General features: G+C 40.8%; 1 protein-coding gene across 1 annotated transcript in view; it reads left to right on the top strand.

Moving 5' to 3' along the window:
- TEX11 (testis expressed 11) overlaps positions 1–22593 on the top strand; it is a 325387-nt gene extending 302794 nt beyond the window's left edge. Inside the window, exons 29-30 of the mRNA XM_032255765.1 lie at positions 21601–21765; positions 22353–22593. Coding sequence (XP_032111656.1) covers positions 21601–21765; positions 22353–22445 — 258 coding nt within the window. The 3' untranslated portion in view covers positions 22446–22593. The remainder of the gene's footprint in view (positions 1–21600; positions 21766–22352) is intronic.
- Positions 22594–22918: the final 325 nt, after the last annotated feature.

Genomic DNA, 22918 nt, shown 5'->3' with positions numbered 1-22918 from the left:
ATTCTCCTTGAAGAGGTCCTTTACATCCTTTGTTAGTTGTATTCCTAGGTATTTTATTCTCTTTCTAGCAATTGTGAATTGCATTTCACTCATGATTTGGCTTTCTGTTAGTCTGTTATTGGTGTATAGAAATGCTTGTGATTTCTGCACATTGATTTTGTATCCTGAGACTTTGCTGAAGTTGTTTATCAGTTTAAGGAGATTTTTTTCCCCATTTATTTATTTTATTGCATTTTAGGTTTTGGGGTACATGTGAAGAACATGTAATTTGTTCATAGCTACACACGTGGCAGTGTGATTTGCTGCCTTCCTGCCCATCACCTACATCTGCCATCTCTCCCCTTGCTATCTCTCCCCAGCTCCCCACCCCCTACTGTCCCTCCCCTGTTTCCCCCCAACTGACCCCAGTGTATAGTGCTCCCCTCCCTGTGTCCATGTGTTCTCATTGTTCAACACCCGCCTATGAGTGAGAACATGCGGTGTTTGATCTTCTGCTCTTCTGTCAGTTTGCTGAGAATGATGGTTTCCAGGTTCATCCATGTCCCTACAAAGGACACAAACTCATCATTTTTGATGGCTGCATAATATTCCATGGTGTACGTGTACCACATTTTCCCTGTCCAGTCTATCATCGATGGGCATTTGGGTTGGTTCCAGGTCTTTGCTATTGTAAACAGTGCTGCAATGAACATTCATGTGCACGTGTCCTTATAGTACAACGATTTATAATCCTTTGGATATATACCCAGTAATGGGATTGCTGGGTCAAATGGAAGTTCTATTTCTAGGTCCTTGAGGAATCGCCACACTGTCTTCCACAATGGTTGAACTAATTTACACTCCCACCAACAGTGTAAAAGTGTTCCTATTTCTTCTCTGATGACCAGTGATGATGAGCATTCTTTCATATGTTTGTTGGCCTCATGTATGTCTTGTTTTGTAAAGTATCTGTTCATATCCTTTGCCCACTTTTGAATGGGCTTGTTAGTTTTTTTACTTACTGTTTTTTTACTAAAACAGTAAGTCTGTTTTAGTTCTTTGTAAATTCTGGATATCAGCCCATTGTCAGATGGGTAAACTGAAAAACTTTGTTCCCATTCTGTTGGTTGCCAATTCACTCTAATGACTGTTTCTTTTGCTGTGCAGAAGCTGTGGAGTTTGATAAGTTCCCATTTGTCTATTTTGGCTTTTGTTGTGAATGCTTTTGGTGTTTTGATCATGAAGTCCTTGCCTACACCTACGTCCTGAAAGGTTTTGCCTAGATTTTCTTCTAGGGTTTTTATGGTGTTAGGTCTTATGTTTAAGTCTTTAATCCATCTGGAGTTAATTTTAGTGTAAGTTGTCAGGAAGGGGTCCAGTTTCTGCTTTCTGCACATGGCTAGCCAGCTTTCCCAACACCATTTATTAAACAGGGAATCCTTTCCCCATTGCTTGTTTTTGTCTGGTTTGTCAAAGATCGGATGGTTGTAGATATGTTAGGTTGCCTCCGAGACCTCTGTTCTGTTCCATTGGTCTATATCTCTGTTTTGGTACCAGTACCATGCTGTTTTGATTACTGTAGCCTTGTAGTATTGTTTGAAGTCTGGTAGTATGATGGCTCCTGCTTTGTTCTTTTTGCTTAGAATTGACTTGGCTATGCGGCCTCTCTTTTGGTTCCCTATGAAATTTAAGGTGGTTTTTTCCAGCTCTGCAAAGAGGGTCATTGGTAGCTTGATGGGGATAGCATTGAATCTGTAAATTACTTTGGGCAGTATGGCCATTTTCACGATATTGATTCTTCCTAACCATGAACATGGAATGTTTCTCCATCTGTTTGTGTCCTCTCTTATTTCGTTGAGCAGCGGCTTGTAGTTCTCCTTGAAGAGGTCCTTTACGTTCCTTGTTACTTGTATTCCTAGGTATTTTATTCTCTTTGTGGCTATTGTGAATGCAAGTTTGTTCTTGATTTGGCTCTCTTTAAGTCTGTTATTGGTGTATAGGAATGCATGTGATTTTTGCACATTGATTTTGTATCCTGAGACTTTGCTGAAGTTGCTTATCAGTTTCAGGAGATTTGGGGCTGAGACGATGGGGTCTTCTAGATATACAGTCATGTCATCTGCAAATAGAGACAATTTGACTTCCTCCTTTCCTATTTGAATGCCCTTTATTTCTTTTTCTTGCCTGATTGCTCTGGCTAGAACTTCTAGGACTATATTGAATAGGAGTGGTGAGAGAGGGCATCCTTGTCTAGCACCACATTTCAAGGGGAATGCTTCCAGTTTTTGCCCATTCAGTATGATATTGGCTGTTGGTTTGTCATAAATAGCTTTTATTATTTTGAGATACGTTCCGTCAATACCTAGCTTATTGAGGGTTTTTAGCATAAAGGGCCTTTGAATTTTGTCAAAGGCCTTCTCTGCATCAATTGAGATAATCATGTGGTTTTTGTCTTTCTTTCTGTTTATGTGGTGAATTACATTTATAGACTTACGTATGTTGAACCAGCCTTGCATCCCCGGGATGAAGCCTCCTTGATCATGGTGGATAAGCTTTTTGATGTGCTGTTGCAATCGGCTTGTCAGTATTTTTTTGAAGATTTTTGCATCTATGTTCATCATGGATATTGGCCTGAAGTTTTCTTTTCTTGTTGAGTCTCTGCCGGGTTTTGGAATCAGGATGATGTTGGTCTCATAAAATGGTTTGGGAATAATTCCCTCTTTTTGTATTGTCTGGAATAGTTTCAGAAGGAATGGTACCAGCTCCTCTTTGTATGTCTGGTAGAATTCGGCTGTGTACCCGTCTGGACCTGGGCTTTTTTTGGGTGGTAAGCTCTTAATTGCTGCCTCAACTTCAGACCTCGTTATGGGTCTGTTCAGGGTTTCGGCTTCTTCCTGGTTTAGGCTTGGCAGGAGGCAAGTGTCCAGGAATTTATCCGTTTCTTCCAGGTTTATTAGTTTGTGTGCATAGAGTTGTTTGTAATAATCTCTGATGATGGTTTGAATTTCTGTGGAATCTGTGGTGATATCCCCTTTATCGTTTTTATTGCATCAATTTGGTTATTTTTTCTTTTGTTTTTCGTTAATCTGGCTAGTGGTCGGTCTATTTTGTTGATCTTTTCAAAAAACCAGCTCCTGGATTTATTGATTTTTTGAAGGGTTTTTTGTGTCTCTATCTCCTTCAGTTCTGCTCTGATCTTAGCTATTTCTTGTCTTCTGCTAGACTTTGAGTTTTTTTGATCTTGCTCCTCTAACTCTTTCAGTTTTGATGATAGGGTGTCAATTTTTGATCTCTCCTTGCTTCTCATGTGGGCACTTATTGCTATATATTTTCCTCTAGAGACTGCTTTAAATGTGTCCCAGAGATTCTGGTATGTTGTGTCTTCATTCTCGTTGGTTTCAAAGAACATCTTTATTTCTGTCTTCATTTCATTGTTTATCCAGTCATCATTCAAGAGCAAGTTGTTCAGTTTCCATGAAGCTGTGCGGTTCTGGGTTAGTTTTTGAATTCTGAGTTCTAACTTGATAGCAGTGTTGTGTGAGAGACTGTTTGTTACGATTTCCATTCTTTTGCATTTGCTGAGGAGTGATTTACTCCCAATTATGTGGTCAATTTTAGAGTAGGTGTGATGTGGTGCTGAGAAGAATGTATATTCTGTGGATTTGGGGTGGAGAGTTCTGTAAATGTCTATTAGGTTTGCTTGGTCCAGGTCTGAGTTCAAGTCCTGGATATCCTTGTTAATTTTCTGTCCGGTTGATCTGTCTAATGTTGACAATGGGGTGTTAAAGTCTCGTACTATAATTGTGTGGGAGTCTAAGTCTCTTTGTAAGTCATTAAGAACTTGCCTTATGTATCTGGGTGCTCCTGTATTGGGTGCATATATATTTAGTATCGTTAGCTCTTCTTGTTGCATTGATCCTTTTACCATTATGTAATGTCCTTCTTTGTCTCTTTTGATCTTTGTTGCTTTAAAGTCTAATTTATCAGGGAGAATTGCAACTCCTGCTTTTTTTTTGCTCTCCATTTGCTTGGTAAATCTTCCTCCATCCCTTTATTTTGAACCTTTGTGTATCCTTGCATGTGAGATGGGTTTCCTGGATACAGCACACCGATGGGTTTTGTCTTTTTATACAATTTGCCAGTCTGTGTCTTTTGATTGTGGCATTTAGTTCATTTACATTTAGGATTCATATTGTTATGTGTGAATTTGATACTGCCATTTTGGTGCTAGCTGGCTGTTTTGCCCAATAGTTGATGCAGATTCTTTATTGTGTTGATTGTCTTTACCATTTGGCATGTTTTTGGAGTGACTGGTACTGGTTGTTCCTTTATATGTGTAGAGCCTCTTTCAGGAGCTCTTGTAAAGGTGGCCTGGTGGTGACGAAATCTCTGAGTGCTTGCATGTTCCCAAAGGATTTTATTTTTCCTTCACTTATGAAGCTTAGTTTGGCTGGATGGGAGATTCTGGGTTGAAAGTTCTTTTCTTTAAGGATGTTGAATATCGGCTCCTACTCTCTTCTGGCCTGTAGGGTTTCTGCTGAGAGATCTGCTGTGAGTCTGCTGGGCTTCCCTTTGTGGGTAACCCGACCTTTCTCTCTAGCTACCCTTAGTATTTTCTCCTTCATTTCGACCCTGGTGAATCTGACGATTATGTGCCTTGGGGTTGCTCTTCTTGACGAATATCTTTGTGGTGTTCTCTGTATTTCCTGGGCTTGAATATTTGCCTGCCTTGCTAGGTTGGGGAAGTTTTCCTGGATAATATCCTGAAGAGTATTCTCCAGCTTGGATTCATTCTCTTCGTCGCATTCAGGTACACCTATCAAACATAGATTAGGTCTTTTCACATAGTCCCACATTTCTTGGAGACTTTATTCATTCCTTTTTACCCTTTTTTCTCTATTCTTGCCTTCCCGTTTTATTTCATTGAGTTGATCTTCGACCTCTGATATCCTTTCTTCTGCTTGGTCAATTCGGCTGTTGATACTTGTGCATGCTTCACAAAGTTCTCGTGTTGTGTTTTTCAGCTTCATCAATTCACTTATATTCCTTTCTATTTTGTCCATTCTCGTTAGCATTTCGTCAAATCTTTTTTCAAGGTTCTTAGTTTCTTTGCATTGAGTTAGAACATGTTCTTTTAGTTCACAGAGATTTCTTACTACCCACCTTCTGAAGTCTGATTCTGTCATTTCATCACACTCATTCTCCCTCCAACCTTGTTCCCTTGCTGGTGAGGAGTTGTGATCCCTTTTAGGAGGAAAGGTGTTCTGGTGTCAGGTGTTTTCATCCTTTTTGCGCTGGTTTCTTCCCATCTTTATGGATTTATCCACCTGTCGTCTTTGTAGTTGCTGGCTTTCAGATTGGGTCTCTGAGTGGACGTTCTGTTTGTTGATGATGCAGTTATATCTGTTTCTTGGTTTTCCTTCTGACAGTCTGGCCCCTCTGCTGTAGGTCTGCTGAGGTCCACTGCAGGCCCTCCTTGCCTGGGGATCACCTGCAGCAGCTGCTGAACAGTAAGGGTTGTTACCAGTTTTCTTCTTCTGCTATCTTTGTCCCAGAAGGATACCCGCCAAGTGTCAATCTGATCTCTCCTTTGTGAGGTGGCTCTTTGGATACACAGGGGTCAGGGAGCTGCTTGAGGAGACAGTCTCTTCTTTATAGGAGCTCAAATCCTGAGCTGTGAGCTCCATTGTTCATTCAGAGCTGCTGGGCAGGTACGTTTAGGTCTGCTGCAGCAGAACTCATAAACCACTTTTTGTTCCCAGGTGCTCTGTCCCAGAGATTTAGGGCTTTATGAGTTTCCGTTATGCTGCTGACTTCTTTTTTTTTCCTTCAGAGCTGCCCTGCCCAGCAAGGAGGCAGCCTAGTCACTGTCTGTCTGTAGAGGCTTTGCTGAGCTCCTGTAGGCTCCACCCAGCTGCCAAGTGAACTTCCCTCCAGTCCTGTTTATATGGGTATAGTTTGAGCTGCGTGGGCAATGGTGGCCCGCCACTGTGGAGGCGGAGTCTCTCTGCAGTGGCGGGTTGCCTTGGCAACGGCGGGCTGCCTCAGCAATGGTGGGTTGCCTTGGCAACGGCAGGCTGCCTCAGCATTGGCTGACTACCTCCGTAGTGGTGGGCTGCCTCAGTAATGTCGGATGCCCCTCCCCCACAGAGCTGGACCGTCCCGGGTTCAGCTGTGCTTGCTGTGAAACTCTCAATCCAGAGAGTTTCTGTTTGCTGTTCTTTTGTGGGGTTGGGACCAGCCGAGCCTGATCACTGGCTCCCTGCCTCAGAGCCTTTTTTTTTTTTTTTTTTTTAAGTTGGTGCTCCAGTCGCCTGTTGAAGAGACGCCGGACCTGAGTGTTTTCCCCTGTGGCAGGTCACTGCGCTGGCTTAAACAGCGGCACTGAGATTCGTGGTGCTTTTTTTGCCCTGGAATCTGCTGTCCTGGTTCCCTGCTCAGTCCCCTTTTTAAACAGATGAATGGGTGACTTCCCGTGGCTCCAATCGCCAGCCAAAAGGGCACCCGGACTGGTGTATTTTGTACGGAGAACTGCTGCTCCAGGGCCCCAGCAAAGCAGCCACGTGGGGCAAAGCAGCAGCGCCAGCTGGCACAGCCACGCTGGCAACCCCATGGAGCTCCTCCGCCTGGGAATTTCCTTGTTTGTGGGCAATAAAAATGCGGCGTCCACTCACCCTCTGCGCCTTCACTCGGAGCTGCAATCCTGAGCTGTTCCTAAACGGCCATCTTCAAGATCTTTAAGGAGATTTTGGGCTGAGATGATAGGGTCTTCTAAATATACAATCATGTCATCTGCAGATAGAGACAATTTGACTTCCTCTTTTCCTAATTGAATACCCTTTATTTTTTTTTTCTAGCCTAATTGCTGGGGCTAGAACTTCCAATACTATATTGAATAGAAGTGGTGACAGAGGGCATCCTTGTCTAGCGTTGGATTTCAAAGGGAATGCTTCCAGTTTTTGCCCATTCAGTATGATATTGGCTGTAGGTTTGTCATAAATAGCTTTTATTATTTTGGATATGTTCTTCTGATACCTAGTTTATTGAGAGTTTTTTAGCATAAAGAGCTGTTGAATTTTGTCGAAGGCCTTCTCTGCATCTATTAAGATAATCATGTGGGTTTTGTCTTTGGTTCTGTTTATGTGGTGGATTACATTTATAGACTTGCATATGTTGAACCAGCCTTGCATCCCCAGAATGAAGCCTACTTGATGGTAATGCATAAGCTTTTTGATGTGCTGTTGCAGTTGGTTTGCCAGTATTTTATTGAAGATTTTTGCATCTATGTTCATCATGGATATTGACCTGAAGTTTTGTTTTATTTTGAGCCTCTGCCTGGTTTTGATATCAGGATGATGTTGGTCTCATAAAATGATTTGGGAAGGATTCCCTCTTTTTAAATTGTTTGGAATAGCTTCAGAAGGAATGGCACCAGCTCCTCCTTGTATGTCTGGTAGAATTCAGCTGTGAACCCGTCTGGACCTGGACTTTTTTTGGTTGGTAAACTCTTAATTGCTGCTTCAACTTCAGCCCTTGTTACTGGTCTGTTCAAGGTTTTAACTTCTTCCTGGTTTAGGCTTGGGAGGGTTCAAGTGTCCAGGAATTTAGCCATTTCTTCCAGGTTTACTGATTTATGTGCATAGGGTTGTTTGTAGTAATCTCTGCTTGTAGTTTGTATTTCTGTGGAGTCAGTGGTGATATCCCCTTTATCGTTTTTTATTGCATCTATTTGATTCTTCTCCCTTTTCTTTTTTATTAATCTGGCTAGCGGTCTATTTTGTTGAACTTTTCAAAAAACCAGCTCCTGGATTTATTGATTTTTTTTGAAGGTTTTTTTTCTGTCCCGGTCTCCTTCAGTTCTGCTCTCATCTTAGTTATTTCTTGTCTTGGGCTAGCTTTTGAGTTTTTTTGATCTTGTTCCTCTAGCTCTTTCAATTTTGACGATAGGGTGTCTATTTTATATTTTTTGAGACAAGGTCTCTCTCTGTCACCCAGGCTGGAGTGCAATGGCACAATCTCAGCTCACTGTACCTTTGACTTCCCAGGCACAATCAATCCTCCCACCTCAGTCTCCCAAATAGCTGGGATCACATGTGTGCACCACCACACCCAGCTAATTTATTTGTATATTTAGTAGAGATGGGGATTTCACCATGTTTCCCAGGCTGGTCTCAAACTCATGGGCTCAAGTAATCCGCCCGCCTTGGCCTCCCAAAGTGCTGAGAATACAGGTGTGAGCCACCATGCCTGGCCAAAGGTTAATTTGCTGGACATGGTGGCACATGCCTGTAATCCCAGCTACTCAGGAAGCTGAGGCAGGAGAATTGCTCAAACCCAGGAGGCAGAGGTTGCAGTGAGCCAGGATCACATCGTTGCACTCCAGCTTGGGCGACAGAGTGAGACTCTGTCTCAAAAATATATATATATTGTTAAGACAGAAAAATATCCTTTTATAAATTGAGTGCAGCTTAGGTATACAGTGTTTATAAAGTCTACAGTAGTGTACAAGAATGTCCTACACCTTCGTGTTCACTCACCACTCACTCACTGACTCACCCAGAGCAACTTCTAGTCTTGCAGCCTCTATTCATGGTAAGTGCCCTATACAGGCATACCATTTTTTATCTTTCATACCATACGTTTCCTCTACCATTTATATGTTTAGATACAAAAATACTTACCATTGGGTTACAGTTGCCTGCAGTATTCAGTACAGTCACATGTTGTATGGGTTTGTAGCCTAGGAGCAATGGCCTTTACCATATCTCCTAGGTGTGTAGGAGGCTATAACATATAAGTTTGTGTAAGGACACTCTGTGATATTCACACAATGACGAAATCACCTAATGATACATTTCTCAGCTTGTGTCCCCATTGTGAAGCGAGACATGACTCTCTGCAAATCATGACAGATGGTGGAACATTATAGCAGGGTGACAATCTGATACAAACTAGCATTGACTTACCAAAGCCTAGAATTCTCCTGGAGCTGTGTAATTATGGCCTGTGTGAATTTAAGTTTAAAAATAAAAACTTCAACATTGGACATTTGGATTATTTATTTTACTGTCTTCTGGGAAGGATAGGAAATTCTATTTCTAAGCCATGAACCTCATCTGGACCTTTCAGGTGTGTTTGCCATAGTAACCAATACAAACTGAAATTAGATTGTACTATAACTCTAAGTTTATTGATTTCCATAGTCTCTGTGTAAGGCCGAAACTTATCTGTGCATTTTGTTTTTGCCACTTTCATTCTGTCTAATATATTGCAGTTCCAATTCTTTGACTCTTGGGTTACCCGTTAGCTTAATGTTTTTCTACTTTTCTCACGAGTTTCCTATCCATTTATTGCTCATCCCCTGAAACATGACTGGATAGTTAGCTTTTTAATCCAGTGATTAATTTAATTACCCTCTTGGTTCTTTATATTGTATATGTTGTTTTATCCTGTTTGATTGAATGTGCTGTGCATCTCCTTTGTTTTAAATTCTTGGGAGAAAATTCTGCCTTTGTTTGATTGACTTTTTAAATAAGCAGTCACTCATTCATTATTTACTAAGCAGAAAACCTTTATCAAGTGCCTCCACACATTGGCAAAATGGCTATTATACAAATATAAAACCTCATGCTTCACAGTGTTATGCTTTAGACTGAGCAGAGCACTCTTACATTCACTCTCTCGTACAACCCCCAACAGCAATTCTATGAAGTAGACAATGCTGCTATTGTTACCCCTAATTTATCAATGAAGGAACTTTAAGATTCAAAAAGTCAAGTTACCCATTTACCTAAGGTCATTCATGACTAATGAATGAGAGTCAGGACCAGAATTCAGGTCTTCTGAGCTTCTGTCTTAGTCAATTTGGGCTATTATAACAAAAATACCATAGAGTGCAACAGAAATTTCTCACATTTTGGGAGGCTAGAAAGTCCAAGATCAAGACACTGGCAGTTTCAGTGCCTGGTGAGGGTCCACTTCCCCATAGACGGTCCTTTCTGACTGTAAGCTCACATGGCAGAAGGGGTAAAGGATCTTTCTAGGGTCTCTTTTACAAGGGCACTAATCTTATTCATGAGAGCACTGCTCTTATGACCTTATCACCTCCCAACAGCCCCACCTCCTAATATCACCACCTTGGAGGTTAGGATTTTAACATATGAACTTTGAGGGGACACAGACGTTTAGTCCATTGCACATCAGCTACAGGGCTGTTTCCTGTAGAAGTGCATAGCTTCTTTACCAGTTTTTGCTAGGAAATTTTAGCTTAAAGGAGAGGCTCAAGTTGGTATTTAGAAGCTAGTGGCAATGAAAAAGCAGGGAGATGACTCCCAGGCATAAGCAGACAAGCCTATGTGTTCTATAGTAGGTTCATATTCTAGATAATTTTTAAGAGGAAGTCGATTGTTCAGGTTTTTTTAATCAAAATTTTATTTTGAAATAATTGTAGATTTACATGCCATTGTAAGAAATAACACAGAGAGATCTCATGTAGTCTTTTGTTTGTTTTTGAAACAGAGTCTCACTCTGTCACCCAAGCTGGAGTGCAGTGGTGCCATCTCGGCTCACTGCCACCTCCGCCTCCCAGGTTCAAGTGATTCCCATGCTTCAGCCTCCCGAGTAGCTGGAATTACAGGCGCGCACCACCACGCCTGGCTAATGTTTGTCTCTTTAGTAGAGACAGGGCTTCACCATGTTTGCCAGGCTGGTCTCGAACTTCTGGCCTCAAGTGATCTGCCTGCCTTGGCCTCCCAAAGTGCGCATGTACTCTACCCAGTTTCCCCCAATACTAACAAAACTATAGTACAATATCACAACCAAGATGTTGGCATTATCACAATCAAGACATAGAGCAAGGATTCCTCATGTTGCCTTTTTATAGCCCCCATGGTCTTCTCTCCCACTCTCAGCTCCTCCTTAAACCCTAATAACCACAAATCTATTACCAGTTTCTATAATTTTGTCATTTCAAGCATGCCATATAAATGGGATCATACAATATATAGCTTTTGAGATTTGGAATCATGGAGTATATAACTTTTTGAGATTGGCTTTTTTTTGAGAAAGGATTTTGCTCTGTCATCCAGGCTAAAGTGCAGTGAGGCTGATCACAGCTCAGCCTCAGTCCTCCAGGCTCAAGTGATCCTCCCACCTCAACTCCCCAAGTGGCTGGGACCACAGACATACACCACCATGCCCAGCTAATTTTTTAATTTTTTTATAGAGATGGGGGGCCTCACCATGTTGCCCAAGTTGTTCTCAAACTCCTGGATGCAAGCGATCCTCCCACCTTGGCCTCCCAAAGTGATTTATAGGGGTGAGCTACCACGCCTGGCCAAGATTGGTTCTTTTCACTTAGCATAATTCTCTAGAGATTCATCAAATCATTGTTTGTCACAAAAGGACAAATATATCCTTCTATATATGTGAAGTACCCAGAGTGGTCAAATTCATAGAGATGGAAAGTACAGGGGCTGGGACACCTGCAGGAGAGGCTCCCCAGGAAGAACTGACTGGGTGTTCAACGGCCTCTTCTTGCAGGCTCAAGATTGGTCTTAGCTTGGAGTCACTGGGCTTGGGCTTCTATTTCCCAGTCATGGTTGTTCACTTAGTTTTACATGAGAAAATACTCAGTGTTTGAAGAATCCAGCAAAATTACTCAAACTCAGTGTTTATGGAAGGGAATAAAATAGTAAGGCATTGATGTTTTATATGTCCACCAAAAAGCAAAAGTGCCTATCTCTTCCATACAATAAACATGTGATTTAATTATCTCCATAATGAAAGAAATATTTAATAAACATTTTTTTTAAAAAGATAAAGTGGTGGTTGCCGAGGACTTAGGTACAGACCTTTACCTTTTCAAGATGAAACTGTTTCTGGAGATGGATGGTAGTGATGGTAGGACAACAATGTGAATGTACTTAATGCCACTGAACTGTTCACTTAAAATGGTTAAGATGGCTAAATTTTGTGCTATGTGTATTTTACCCCATTTGTTTAAGTCATAGAAAAAAATCTTTGGTAGTATAACATTTCTGTCATCTCATTGTTGGCATCAATTGATTGTCTTTTTTCCTTGTTGGAGATCTTCCTGGTTATTGGTATAATGAGTAAATTCGTTAAACATGGACATTTTCATATTTTGTTCCGAGACTCTGGATCCCATTTAAACCTTCTGTTTTAACTGGGTTTCTCTGACACTGCTTTAGCAAGGGAGTGGGCCCAGCCTTGTTACATCCAGGTAGAGGTAGAAACAAGCCTAAGTTTCTAACTTGGCCTCCATCATTGATACTCAAGGTAGAGGACTCCTTTTTACTACTGGTCCCTTGTCTAGAGACAGCAGGCTTTTCTTGGGGGTTTTTCTTCTTTTCTTTTTTTTTTTTTGTCTGTCTATCGGCATCTCTAGCACCAGGTTTGGAGTATATGAAGCAAAAAGAAAACCCAGGGAACTTAGCACTATGCCAATCCTTGGCTCCAAGGTCTTCCTCTACATCTTTCAGAGATTTCTTATGTTCGTTTTATGTAAAATTTTCAGGAGTTAGTTCTGTTTACCAGGAAGAATAAGGATAAGTACACCTATTCTATCTCATGGAGGTGAAAATTTCTTGGTTCATTTTTAAGAATATACAAAAACTTAAATAATGGTGGGGGGAAAACCTAAACTTAAAGAGAAGGGACGAACCAAATCCTCACAGCTGATGTCAGAGTCACACAGTCACAAAGGCCTGTTTTGTAACCAAGAAGCCCAGAAGAACAGACTCTTTCCTTTTACAAAGGAAACTAAGGTGATTCAAACTACTGAGCTATATTCTCTAAGAGTTTGCTTCTCAAAGTGTGATCAGCATCCCCTAGGAGGTTTGTTAGAAGTATAGAATCTTAGGCCCCAACCCGGATTTACTAAATCAGTCTGCATTTTAACAGTATTTCCAGCTGGGCACGGTGGCTCACGCCTGTAATCCTAGCACTTTGGGAGACTGAGGCGGGCAGATTACCTGAGATCAGGAGTTTAAAACCAGCCTGGCCATCATGGTGAAACCCCGTCTCTACTAAAATTACAAAAATTAGCTGGGTATGGTGGCAGGTACCTGTAATCCCATCTACTCGGGAGGCTGAGGCAGAAGAATCCCTTGAACCCAGGAGGTGGAGATTGTAGTGAGCCGAGATCACACCACTGCACTCCAGCCTGGGCGACAGAGTGAGACTCCATTTCAAAACAAAAAGCAGTATTTCCAAGTGATTTGTTTGCACACTAAGGTTTGAGAAGGTCATTTATCAGTATCATTTGTCTCTTGTGTGGACTTCTAGTTCAATTTCATCTCAGTTCCTTCTTCCAATCTTATATAAGTTAATTAATTAGGCAATTGGGATCTAATAGAAATATAAGGTAAAGCTTTATTCAATGACTGAGAAAATTTAGAACTGGAAACTAATGATCTTTGCAGTTACCTAATTTAAGCTCATTATTTTGCAGATTGAGGCATTGAAAGGTTAAATATCTTATGTAAGATCATACCACCAAATACTGGCAAAGCTGAAAATTTTACCCCATGCTCTTTCTTCATAGGACAATGGTCTTTGAGTTTTCTTTCATCTGTTTTTTTAAGAAATTTTTTTTAATTGAGAGGAGGTTTTGCCATGTTACCCAGGCTGGCTCAAACTCCTGGGCTCAAGCATTCCTCCTGCCGTGTCCTCTCAAAGTGCTGGGATTATGGATGTGAGCCCCTGCATCCAGCCTTCTTTAATCGAAATCTTCCTTCTTCCAAACTCCACATCTCTCTGAGACTGGAATTGAGGTTCACACAAAGGCATCTTTGAGTCAGACTTTGATATTGTGTCTCTCCTACAGCTTTGTAGTTTCCTAATTGGTCTCTGGCTCTTTCTTCTTTTCTCCAGTTTTTCCTGTGCATCCCTATCAAAATATATCTCCCTAGAACTATGTCACTCCCTTTCCCTCAAATATTTTAACAACTCTGTATTTTCCAAATCCTTATCTAGATCCTTAAGGCTATCCATCCATAGCCTCATCCAACCCTAAAAACAAGATAGAGTTTTTCCCAGGCAATAGTCAATATTCTCTTTAAAATCAACGTTTACCTCTTTCTCTCCCTTCTTCTTAGAACAAAGCAGAATCTTTCCTGAAGAAAACGTGTCCCTCACTACCAATTTTTATGGAGGTCTCATCTTCTCCAACTCCCTTTTTCTCAGCAAAAGGGACTAAATTACCTGGATCTTTGCTCCATGGTGGCACTTTGTACTATTTACACACCACCTTCCTTTTCCTTCTCTTCACTTAAAACATGTATCTCTTAATCACCAATGTTGTCATGAACTGGCACTTCCTGGACCCACCTTTTCCTTCCTTGGTAACTTCATTGTTATTTATTATCCTAAGTGACTTTGGCATCCATGTTAGCAATTCTTATACTTCACAGTTTCATTTTTTTACCCTTTAGCCACTGTCTACATCACATATAAACCACCCACTGTGGCACTGCTCCACCTTCAAGATTGCTAGCTAATGGCAATGCTTTTCTATTAAGTAGAATCTCCCTTACTTCCCCATATCTATTCTCCTTTCTCACTTGAACTTTAAGTCACTCGTCTCTTCCCACTCTAGTATAGTCCAGTCTAACTACCTTTTTTTTCTCTTTTCTTTATTTCTTTACTTCCTCCCTCCCTCCTTCCCTCCCTCCCTTCCTTCTTTCTTTTCCTTCCTTCCCTTCCTTTCCTTCCCTTCCTCTCTTTCCTTCCTTCTCTCTTACTCTCTTCTTTTGATTACGCCTGCTGTTTCATTTTTTTCCAAACCTGGTACCTTGCCACCATCAGTTCTTCTGCTCCTGATCTTGAGCAGCAGAATCACTAAAGAAAGGCACAGACCATCTAGATCTGGCCCAGTACAGATTCATGCTGTTAAGCTTTCAATGGGTTCTCATTGCTGCTCAGAAATACTTTTATTCCTGTCAACTTTTTGGCAAACTCAAGTAAAGTGGCTGCTTCATACCTTTTCTAACCTTATGAAAACTTAGACCTACCTCATTCTCCATTAGATGATCTCATCATATCATTCCAGTTGAGAAGATCAAGCGCATCACATATGAGATCCCTCATTGGCCCATGTCTCAAACATAACATTCTACCACTGTACCTATCTACTCACCTTTCCCCTTTTCCCAAAAGAAATTTTCTCAACCTTGCACTTTCAGTTCAATCCCCTTCTACTTCCTGAGGCATTTTATTTCCTGTCCATCATTTTTACTCTCTTGTTTACAGATCATTCCATTTTGCTTTCAAGAATGCATAAGTCTCAAACAAATGGAAGTATATACCATGTTCTTGGACAGGAAAGCCTTAACAATATAGTCAGTTTCCCTAGATTTAGTACAATAAATTCAATCGAAATTAAAATCTCAATAGGATTTTTAATGAAACTTGATAAGGTGATTCTAAAATTCTTCCCTAAAAGGAAATGAACCAAAACACTTTTTGAAAAAGAACAAGGAAGGACTTGCCCCATCAAATACTTTTAAAACTATAAAATGATATTAATTTTAACAGTATGGCATTAGTGCAAAAATCTACAAATAGATTAATAGAATAGAACCGAGCCCAGAAGGAGATCCACATATCTATGAGAATTTTGTATGCAACAGAGGAGGTTTATCGCATCACTGAGGGACAGATGCTTTAACTTTTTAAATTGCCCCAATACCATTTTACCAGTTGTTCCACAGATGGAACAACTGGCAAAATGCTATTGGGGCAATTTAAAAAGCAAAGTCAAATCATTATTTTTAAACTGAGGGGTATTATAGCATAGTGGTTAAGAGAACAGACTTTGGAGCCACATAGCCAGTTCAAATAAATTCTGGCTACACCATCTATTCGCTGTATAATTTTAGTCTTATTAATTAATTCTTTATACCTCTGTATGCTCATCTGTAAAATAAATATAATAGTAATCTCAGCACTTTGGGAGGCAAAGGCAGAAGTTTGTTTGTTCTAGCTTGAGGCCAGGAGTTCAAGACCAGCCTGGCCAACATAGTGAGACCTTGTCTATGTGAAAAATAAAAATAAAAGCTAAAAAAAATAGTGCCTACGTTACAGTATTATTAGTATTAAATAAGTTAATATATAAAAAGTACTTACAGCAGCACATAGTATGATATAAGTGATAGTATTATTTTTTTACCTTATACCATGCACAAAAATAAAGTCCAAAAGGAAGAAATAAAGAAAATCCAGATAAAGAGCTAAACATAAAATCAAAGCTATAAAAGCATTAGGAAAAAATAGAGGAAAGCATTTTTTAAAATCATGGAATAGAGAGGATCCACTCACAAGCTGTACAAGAAACAAATGTATTTGGTTACATAAATTAACACGAGATACCACAAAACATTTTAGACCAGGTGCACTGGCTCATGCATGTAATCCCAGCACTTTGGGAGGCCAAGGTGGAAGTTTCGCTTGAAGCCAGACGTTTGAGAGCAGCCTGGGCAAAAAAGTTACACTCTGTCTCTATGAAAAAAAAAAAGCAAGTTTTTTTTTTTTCTTTTTTTGAGACAGAGTTTCGCTCTTGTTGCCCAGGCTGGAGTGCAACGGCACTATCTCGACTCACTGCAATCTTACCTCCTGGGTTCAAGCGATTCTCCTTCCTCAGCCTCCCAAGTAGCTGGGATTACAGGCATGTGCCACCACACCCAGCTACTTTTGTATTTTTAGTAGAGACAGAGTTTCTCCATGTTGGTCAGGCTGGTCTTGAACTCCCGAACTCAGGTGATACCCCTGCCTCAGCCTCCCAAAGTTCTGGGATTACAGGCATGAGCCACCACACCTGGCCAAAAAATATAAGTTTTGTGGGTTTTTTTGAAATGGAGTCTCACTTTGTCACCCAGGCTGGAGTGCAATGGCATGATAATGCCTCACTGCAGCCTTGACCTCCTGGGCTCAAGAGATCTGCTCACCTCCGCCTCGCAAGTAGCTGAGACAACAGGCTCATGACACTACACCGAGCTAATTTTTTTGTATTTTTGGTAGAGATGTGGTTTCACCATGTTTCCCAGGCTGGTCTCAACCTTCTGAGCTCAAGCAGTTTGCCCTCTGTGGCCTCCCAAAGTGCTGGGATTATAGGCATGAGCCACCGCACCCAGGCAGATATGTTTTTTATACTTTGAGTTATAATACAATATTACTTTATTTTATTGTTTATATTGTTTGTTCTAGCTATGAAAAAGTCTGGCAACTTCTCAGAAGGTTAAACATAGTTACCCTATGACCCAGAAATTCCACTGGTAGGTGTATACCAAGAGAAATGAAAATATGTGTCCAAAGACTCATACACAAATGTTCATAGCAAAGTTATTCATATAACCCAAAATGGAAACAACCCTAATGCCTGTCAACCGATGAATGGGTAAGCAAAATGTGGTATTTCCATTCAATGGAATACTATTTGGCCATTAAAAGGAATGAAGTACTGACACATGCTATAACATGGATAAACCTTGAAAACATGGTGAGTGAAAGATGCCAGTCACAAGGGCCCACATACTGCTGACCCCATGTATCTTAAACGTTCAGAAAAGGCCACTCTATAAGAGACAGAAATGAGAGTAGTGGTTGCCCAGGGATTAGTGCTGTAGGGGGGCAGGTATTGGGAGGAAATGGAAGGATTGGCTGGGGGCAGTGGGAATGTGGAGCTAACGGGCGTGGACTTTCCTTTCGGAGGGATGAAAATATTCCATAATTGATTGTGGTCATGGTGGCAGAACTCAGTGAATACCGTGAATATACTACAAACGACTGCATTGTGCACTTTTGGTAAGCTATAGTATTTGAATTGTATCTTAATAAACCTGATGCACATAATATTTACTTTGGTAATCTAAGGAGACCCTAAAAAGACAGGTATTTGTGCTCCAGAATACCTGCAATTCACTTAGAGATCTGTGTGGCTGCCGTATGTATTAAGATGTTAAGGACAGAGAAACCTGGTTTCAAATATGAGCCCCCAAAAACCATCAGAGCAATCACCTCAGTTTGCTGGCATTGATTTGTATTACATGTAGGCAAGTCCATGTGGCTTTACAATCAGTAGCTGTGTGGATACGTTTCTTTATTGAAGAGCAATGATTTTCATAAGCAATGCTGGGCGTGAAGGCAACTAATGCAAATTAAAACTCAAGGGTTCCCTAACTCATTGAATGGCACGTCATTCTTCTAGTTGCCAAGCCAGACATCTAGGAGTTATCCTCAGCACCTCCCTCACTCCCACTTCTAATCTATCAATTTGACCTCCCAAGTGTCCTTCAAATTCATCTACTTCCTCCTGTCTTTCACCGTCAGTAACCTAGTTCAAGTTGTCTCCTTTTATCTCAGTTACTTTAGTGATCTCAGGAACCTTTTAATTGGTCTCGCATCTACTCTTGCTTCCTTCCTTCCCTTATTTGCCCAGCAACCAAGGTGATCTTTTACATTTTTGAGTATTCATGACCTTTTGAAATCCTCTTTAGTAGTTTCCCGTTGCTTTTAAAGACCAAACTCCTGAATGTGGTCTACAAGGCCCTGCTAACCTATCTGCCCTCATCTTCAGTCACTCTTTCCCTCACACTCTGCACTGTCAGCCACACTTTTCAAGACCACAAATTACCACCTTCTAGGCAAATATGATGGTCTCTTTTCTCTGGCCTTCATTATTGACCACTACCTCCTTATTGAAATTCTCTTCCTTTGTCCTTTATTTTCTTGCCACTCCTCTGCGTTCTTTTCCCTCTTACCACCCAACTATGAACATTTCCAATATTCTCTACTCTTTGCTATTCTGTATTCCATACTCTGTCCTTTAAGTGAATTGATACACTTTATTACCTGAGTTCCAGTCTATATCTGCAACAGCCTGCTTACCTCCAGAGTTACCTCAAGCCAACATGTTTAAAATAGAACTTATTGTTACCTTTATTCCTTATCCCCAGAAATTTTTCTTTCAATGATACCAGCATTCTTTCACCCATTCAAACTGCATACCTTAGAGCCATTTTCACTTGACCTTTCATTCCCCTTATCAAATCAGTTACCAAGTTATATTGATTCTTTCTTCAAATGATTCTTACATCTTTTCATCTCCATTGTTACTATTTTCATTCTGACCCTCATCACTTCATTCTTAGACTCACACAACTCCCTTTAAACAAGTCTCCCTGTCTGTGTTTTCCCACACTCAGGTCTGTTCTAAACACCACTGGCATTTCTATCTCATTAAAACTACACTTTTATCGTATCACTCTCTTTCTCCAAAAGTTTCATTGCCTTCCCATTGCCAGGAGGATAAATTTCAAAGTCTGAAGCCTGTAATGCAAAAACCCTTAACACTCCAGCTCACAAGATGTTAGCAAACATTCCACATACCCTGGATTAGACAAAGTTCCATGGTTTCTTTACTGTAAAACTTCCTTAAACTTTCGGTGAGCTAATGTGCATTATAATGCTCCAAAATGGTGATATATAGAATGCAGCATTTCCAAAATGTATTTGACTAAAGAACTCTATTTTCATAGACCATCTGTTAACATTTCTCATGACACTAGTGTTCTGAGGAAGAATATTGAGGAAAGGCTCAGGAAGCCCCATCCTACATTTCCAGTCTTATTTCCCATTAACTCCTCTACATAAATTGTCTGCTTAGGCCAAACAACTCTTGGTCTTCCTAAGACGTGCTTGTTCTCAAGTACAATCCAAGTCTTCATTTATTCTGTTCTACCCATATGGAATGCCCTTCTCTTTCTCTGAATATCTATATTTTTCTTTTTATTGAGATTTAGTTCATATATCATAAAACTCACCACTTTAAGGTATACAGCTCAGTGGGTTTTAGTATATTCACAAGATTGTGCAACCATCACCATTATTTAATTCTAGAACATTTTCATCATCTCCAAAAGAAACTCTATACCCATTAGCAGTCCCTCCCCATACCTCCCTTCCCCAGCCCCTGGCAACCACAAATCTCCTTTCTGTCTCTATGGCTTTGCCTATTCTGGACATTTCATATAATCTAGATCCTACTCATCTACCCTAAGATCATGTATGTTTGTTCAGTCATTTTTTTCATTCATAACATTAAGATCACAACACTCATACCCTGTATCAGACACTGGCCAAGCTGTGAACATACAAAGGCAAATGCCATTTTACCTTCAGGGGGCTCCCTGCCTAGTGGGGGAGACAGGCAGCAGAGTGTTCAAAGTACTATTATGGTGCTGTGAACAAAGTGCCAGAGGGGCCAAGAGGTTTGAGCAAGAAATTATAGAGAGCCAGGGAAATCCTCACTGAGGAGGTGGCATCTGACTGGATATTGATTTATTTGTTCGTTCATTCATTCATTCAGCAAACATCTGTTGTGCCTCTCTTATGTTCCAGTCACAGTGCTGGACTCTGAAGAGACAAAAATGCACAAGAAAAGTTCCCTGTTCCTCAAGGAACTCAGTAGTCTGGAGGAGATAAATATATAGCATTTCAAAACAGTATGATATGTTATATAGAGGAAGGGGAAGCTCACTGTGGGAACAGACAACTAACTCTGCTTGTGAATTTGAAGAAAAAGTAGAAGTCTGTGAAGTGGACAAGGATGAGGGGTAGTGTTTCAGGCAGAGACTAGACTGCCTCTGACTGTGATATCCTAGTGCTCATTTCTTTTCCTGAACAAGACCACCTAATGTTTGTGTCTCTTAATCACAAAACTTGTCAAGTCATCTTTACATGTGGATGCCTCATGTCCCCAAAAGCATTGCACAACCTTTAGAATAAAAGCTTTGTCTTTTCCCTCTTAGTGCCCTCATTATCACAGTGTTTTATGTATGATCATTTCTTCTTGGATCCAAATGAATGAAAGGATGACAGCTGAGACGGCATCCTCGACACTTGCTAAAAGCTGCTGCCCAATGTGTCTCCTATCACATTTCTCCCTTCTGGGGCTTTAACATGAATGCTTTGTGTTCCATCTCTTATACAAGATCCGAGAAAGTAGCTTCTTAGACTGATACTTTTCACTATTGCAAACTATTGTGAAGAAGCAAATATAATCTCGTGATTAGTCATGTTAAAGATCACTGATAAGGCTAAGGGGCCATCTTAGAAATATGTGCTGTCTTCATAGTTAGGGAGATATTGTTAACTCTGAAGATGAATATAATTTCTTCTCCAAATACGGACTAATTCTGGTGACAGAAATTAAGAAATTCAGTAAAACTGCTTCTTGACAACCTTCTCCACAAAGTAGAGGTAGATATTAAGGAAGTAATTGACTGAAGACAGAATCAAGGGAAGCCCCAAACAGGACACAGGTTTTTCTCCTGCTTCAGGGAGACTAGGAATCTATCTAATTCTTTCCTTCAGTCAGAGGGGACCTAGGTTTTTGTCTCTTCATGAGATCTTGCTATGGAACATTCTACAGATGACAGATCTTCAAGGTGCTCTCCTCCTATGCTTTCTAGGAGGACAGACCTTCCTAAATGTCAGAAGAGCTCACATTGTTTAGTAATAATGGGACATAGTGTGGATACAGGCAGTGCTACAATGAACTGTGACAGTAATAACTGCAAAATTTCTGTCCTTGGATTTCAGAAAGACTACCCAGAAATGGAGATTCTCTGGCTGATGATCAAGTCCTGGAATACTGGAGTACTTATGTTTAGCAAGAGCAAGTATGTATCTGCTGAAAAGTGGTGTGGTCTGGCCTTGCGTTTTCTTGACCACCTTACCTCCTTCAAGGGAAGCTATGAAACTCAGGTGAGGAGGGAGAGGGCTAGGGTGGATGACATGACCTGGGGGCAAAAGGTTACCGCTGGGCTCTCCACGAGGACTCAACCCCATCCACCTTGGCTAGGAGCAAAAACCAAGAAGGACAGAGTACAGGGGGAAACATAAGGATAGCAAATAGAATCTAATGAAGAGGAATGCCAAGAGTGAGCTCTGGAAAGATGCATCACTGTCAGTGCCAGTGCATGTCGCGGGGAAGGACTGGCCTCTGCTCAAAGCAATGACTGTTGAAAAAGGCGTTTTTTCCAGGAACTATATTCTCAGTTGCAGACTTCTGGGCCATTGGCTAACCAGGAGAGGTTTGATGGAGAAAAAGCCTTGCTACAAAATAAGAGCAAAGGATCTTTTATATTTAAGTATCTTCTCCCTTATAATAGAGGATTCCTTGTCCTCAAGACTAATTTTTCCTCAAGAGAGGACTGTATGTTCTCCCCAAATCGGAGATCCCTTAGATCTCTGAAGGTAAGGGTTAGCTTCCTGCCATCACCGTGGATCTGGGAAGCTTTCCCACATTTCCTTTTCCCTTCAAGAAATCTGTTTGTTGTTCTCTTTTCCAGATGAATATGCTATATAGTCAGCTTGTGGAGGCACTGAATAGCAACAAGGGCCCAGTGTTTCATGAACATGGCTACTGGAGCAAGACAGATTAGGCAAGCTCATGGCCACATGAAGTATATTGTTCTCAGATGCTGACTGTTTAAATTTTTGCCAGAGTTTCTCTTGAACTTTTGTTTCTGTTTTCTCAGACCCTGTTTTCATGTTGTTGAATAAACTTTAAGTGAAGCATACTGAATTTACCTTGGTGACCAGATCATTTCTGGGGCACAAATGAATTTTCCAAAGTGCTAAGGATGATAGTGAAATAGACCATGTGAGAGCAAGATGGTTTATACTCCATGTGAACAAAAGAGAATGTTCATCTCAGCCCAACACAGGATCCATTTTATTCCCAAAGTGCTCAAATTCCCAATCCCTGAAAATAGCAAAGAATCCTAGACTCTTCTTTGGAAGGATCTTAGTGGTCACCAGGGCCAGCATTTATCTGATTCATGAAATCTCTCTCTAACATCCTTGAGAATCTGTTGCCCAGTTTCTAATAGAACTTATCCCAGGCCAGTCATGG

This window comes from Sapajus apella, unplaced genomic scaffold (genome assembly GCF_009761245.1).
Source record: "Sapajus apella isolate SASKATOON/1434 unplaced genomic scaffold, GSC_monkey_1.0 scaffold91, whole genome shotgun sequence".
In the NCBI taxonomy this organism is placed as follows: domain Eukaryota; kingdom Metazoa; phylum Chordata; class Mammalia; order Primates; family Cebidae; genus Sapajus; species Sapajus apella.
This window is presented reverse-complemented; position numbering and strand designations above follow the sequence as displayed.